Source organism: Carlito syrichta, unplaced genomic scaffold (assembly GCF_000164805.1).
Source record: "Carlito syrichta isolate Samal-C Ts95f unplaced genomic scaffold, Tarsius_syrichta-2.0.1 Scaffold302026, whole genome shotgun sequence".
Lineage (NCBI taxonomy): Eukaryota > Metazoa > Chordata > Mammalia > Primates > Tarsiidae > Carlito > Carlito syrichta.
In genome coordinates this window covers 628,500-630,728 of record NW_007246122.1, presented here as the reverse complement: position 1 = coordinate 630,728, position 2,229 = coordinate 628,500, and the positions used below count along the sequence as shown (strand labels likewise).

Genomic DNA, 2,229 nt, shown 5'->3' with positions numbered 1-2,229 from the left:
CTCAAAAAAAAGGAAGAATGGGTACAGCCAATATCCATCCATTCTGATCCAGAGGTTTGAGAGGAAAGCCTAAGATCAAACCAGAATTCTGTAGATGATTTTACAACTGGTTAAATGATACAGGCAAAACAAAATTTAAGTTATGTTGATGTGGGGATGGGAAGTCTCAGCTGATTGGTAGAGGCAGGAAATCCCTACCAACATGGCAAGCAAGACGGATGTTACCCACGCACCTGCCCTGATAAACCGTCTCAGGTAAGAATCACTAAAAGCATCCTCAGGTCCCAAGACCTGGCCAGAGCTTCAGGACTCCAAATGCAGAACTGACTGGTCTCAGATGGTGACCCTGCTCTCTCTGTGGGTAAGTGGTAGAAGCTAAGTCAATCTCCTTGTAAGAAGAATCAGGGGAGCTCTGTTGAGTACTCTTATCTTGTGCTTTGGTAGGAACAAAGAAGAACTGACTCGTGGAATTGGACTGGGACACATTTGAAGTAGCTCTTTGTACTGAAATGAGCATGTCATTTGGAATCAATCAGGGCTTGGTTCAGACCCCAGTTTTCCACCTTGGTTCTGCATATTTGGGCTAATTGACCTTCTTGAGCCTCAAGTAGTTCATCTCAGGTGTTTCATCAGCAAGACAGGGATTATGCAGAATTGTTTCTGTGAGAATTGAATAAGATACCTGGCACCAATAGACTCCCAATCAATGATACTTATTATTTGGACAAATAGCTCCTAAGAGGTGAGTGGCACTATTGAGCACAGTTAAAAATGGCATGGCATCAAAGAGATCATCCTTAGCCCTCAGTCTAAATTAGGTTTTCCTCTTCTATCCTCTGATAAAGCACTTTTCTTTTGTAACATTCACCACTATTAGAAGCTGTGCAGTTCACACAGACAAGCTCAGTGCTTGTTTTGTTTTGCTTTTCAGTCAGGGTCTCTGTTACCCAGACTGGAGTTCAGTGGCACAATCACGGGTCACCACAGCCTGGAACTCCTGGGCTCAGGAGATCTTCCCATCTCAGCCTCTTTGAGTAGCTGGGACTACAAGTGTGTGCACTACACCTGGTAATTAAAAAAAAAATTTTTTTTTCTGTAAAGAGGAGTTCTCACTATGTTGCTCAGGCTGATCTGGAACTCTTGGGCTCAAGCAATCCTCCTGTCTGGGCCTCCCAAAGTGCTGGGATTCTACGTGTGAGTCATAGTGCCCAGCCATGCTCACCACTGAGTGAAGGAGGCTGCTTGAAGACTGGGGAGAACTCGATGTCTTCAAGCAGGGCAGTGCTCGCTCATATCTGAAAGTTGTTCTTTTGAGAGAACAAGGAGCTCAGTGCTATTATGATTTTCCAACAACAACAAAAAATTAGAATACAGAATTCTGACTTCTTATGTAAAACGTCCTGGTTTTAAAATATTGAGAAGGCTGGGCGCTTTGTCTCATGTTTGTAATCCCAGCACTTTGGGAGGTGGAGGTGGGAGGATCCCTTGAACCCAGGAGTTTGAGAACAGCCTGGGCAACATAGTGAGATCTGGCCTCTACAAAAAAAAAAATTGCCAGATGTGGTGGTGTGTGCCTGTAGTCTCAGCTACTTGGGAGGCTGAAGCCTGAACCCAGGAGATAGCGAGGCTTCAGTGAAGACATGATCTTGTCACTGTACTCCAGCCTGGGAGACAGGGTGAGGCTCTGACTATATAGCAAAATAAAATAAAATGTAATTAAAAAGATATTGTATGGGTCAAACAAAAGTAATTAAAAAGATATTGTATGGGTCAAACAAAAGTCATGTGTGGGCCCCAATAGACATTAAAACTGCAAGTTGATAATCTCCGATATATATCTGTCTTCGTGACTAGGTTATGTTATGTTAACTATTGTTTGTGTAGTGCCTGCTGCAGTGAAGGCACACAGTAGGGACTACATATTTATTAATATAAAGAGAAGGGAGGGAGGGAGGAAGGAGGATGTGAAGGGAGGGAGGGAGGAAAGAGGATGTGAAGGAAGGAAGGGAGGAAGGAAGGAAGGAAGAAAAGAAGAAAAAAAAACGAAAGACTTCAACTGGCTTCCTTTTTTCCCTCCCTGTAAAGAATGATATTGGGGCCGGGCGCTGTGGCTCAGCCTGTAATCCTAGCACTTTGGGAGGCTGAGGTGAGAAGATTGCCTGAGCCCGTGGGTTTGAGACCAGTCTGGGCAACTTGGTGAGACCTTGTCTCTACAATAAATCACAAAAA

General features: G+C 44.0%; 1 protein-coding gene across 1 annotated transcript in view; it reads left to right on the top strand.

Moving 5' to 3' along the window:
* The first annotated feature begins 202 nt into the window (after positions 1-202).
* LOC103258210 (glycine cleavage system H protein, mitochondrial-like) overlaps positions 203-2,229 on the top strand; it is a 37,305-nt gene continuing 35,278 nt past the window's right edge. Inside the window, exon 1 of the mRNA XM_008055914.2 lies at positions 203-255. Coding sequence (XP_008054105.1) covers positions 203-255 — 53 coding nt within the window. The remainder of the gene's footprint in view (positions 256-2,229) is intronic.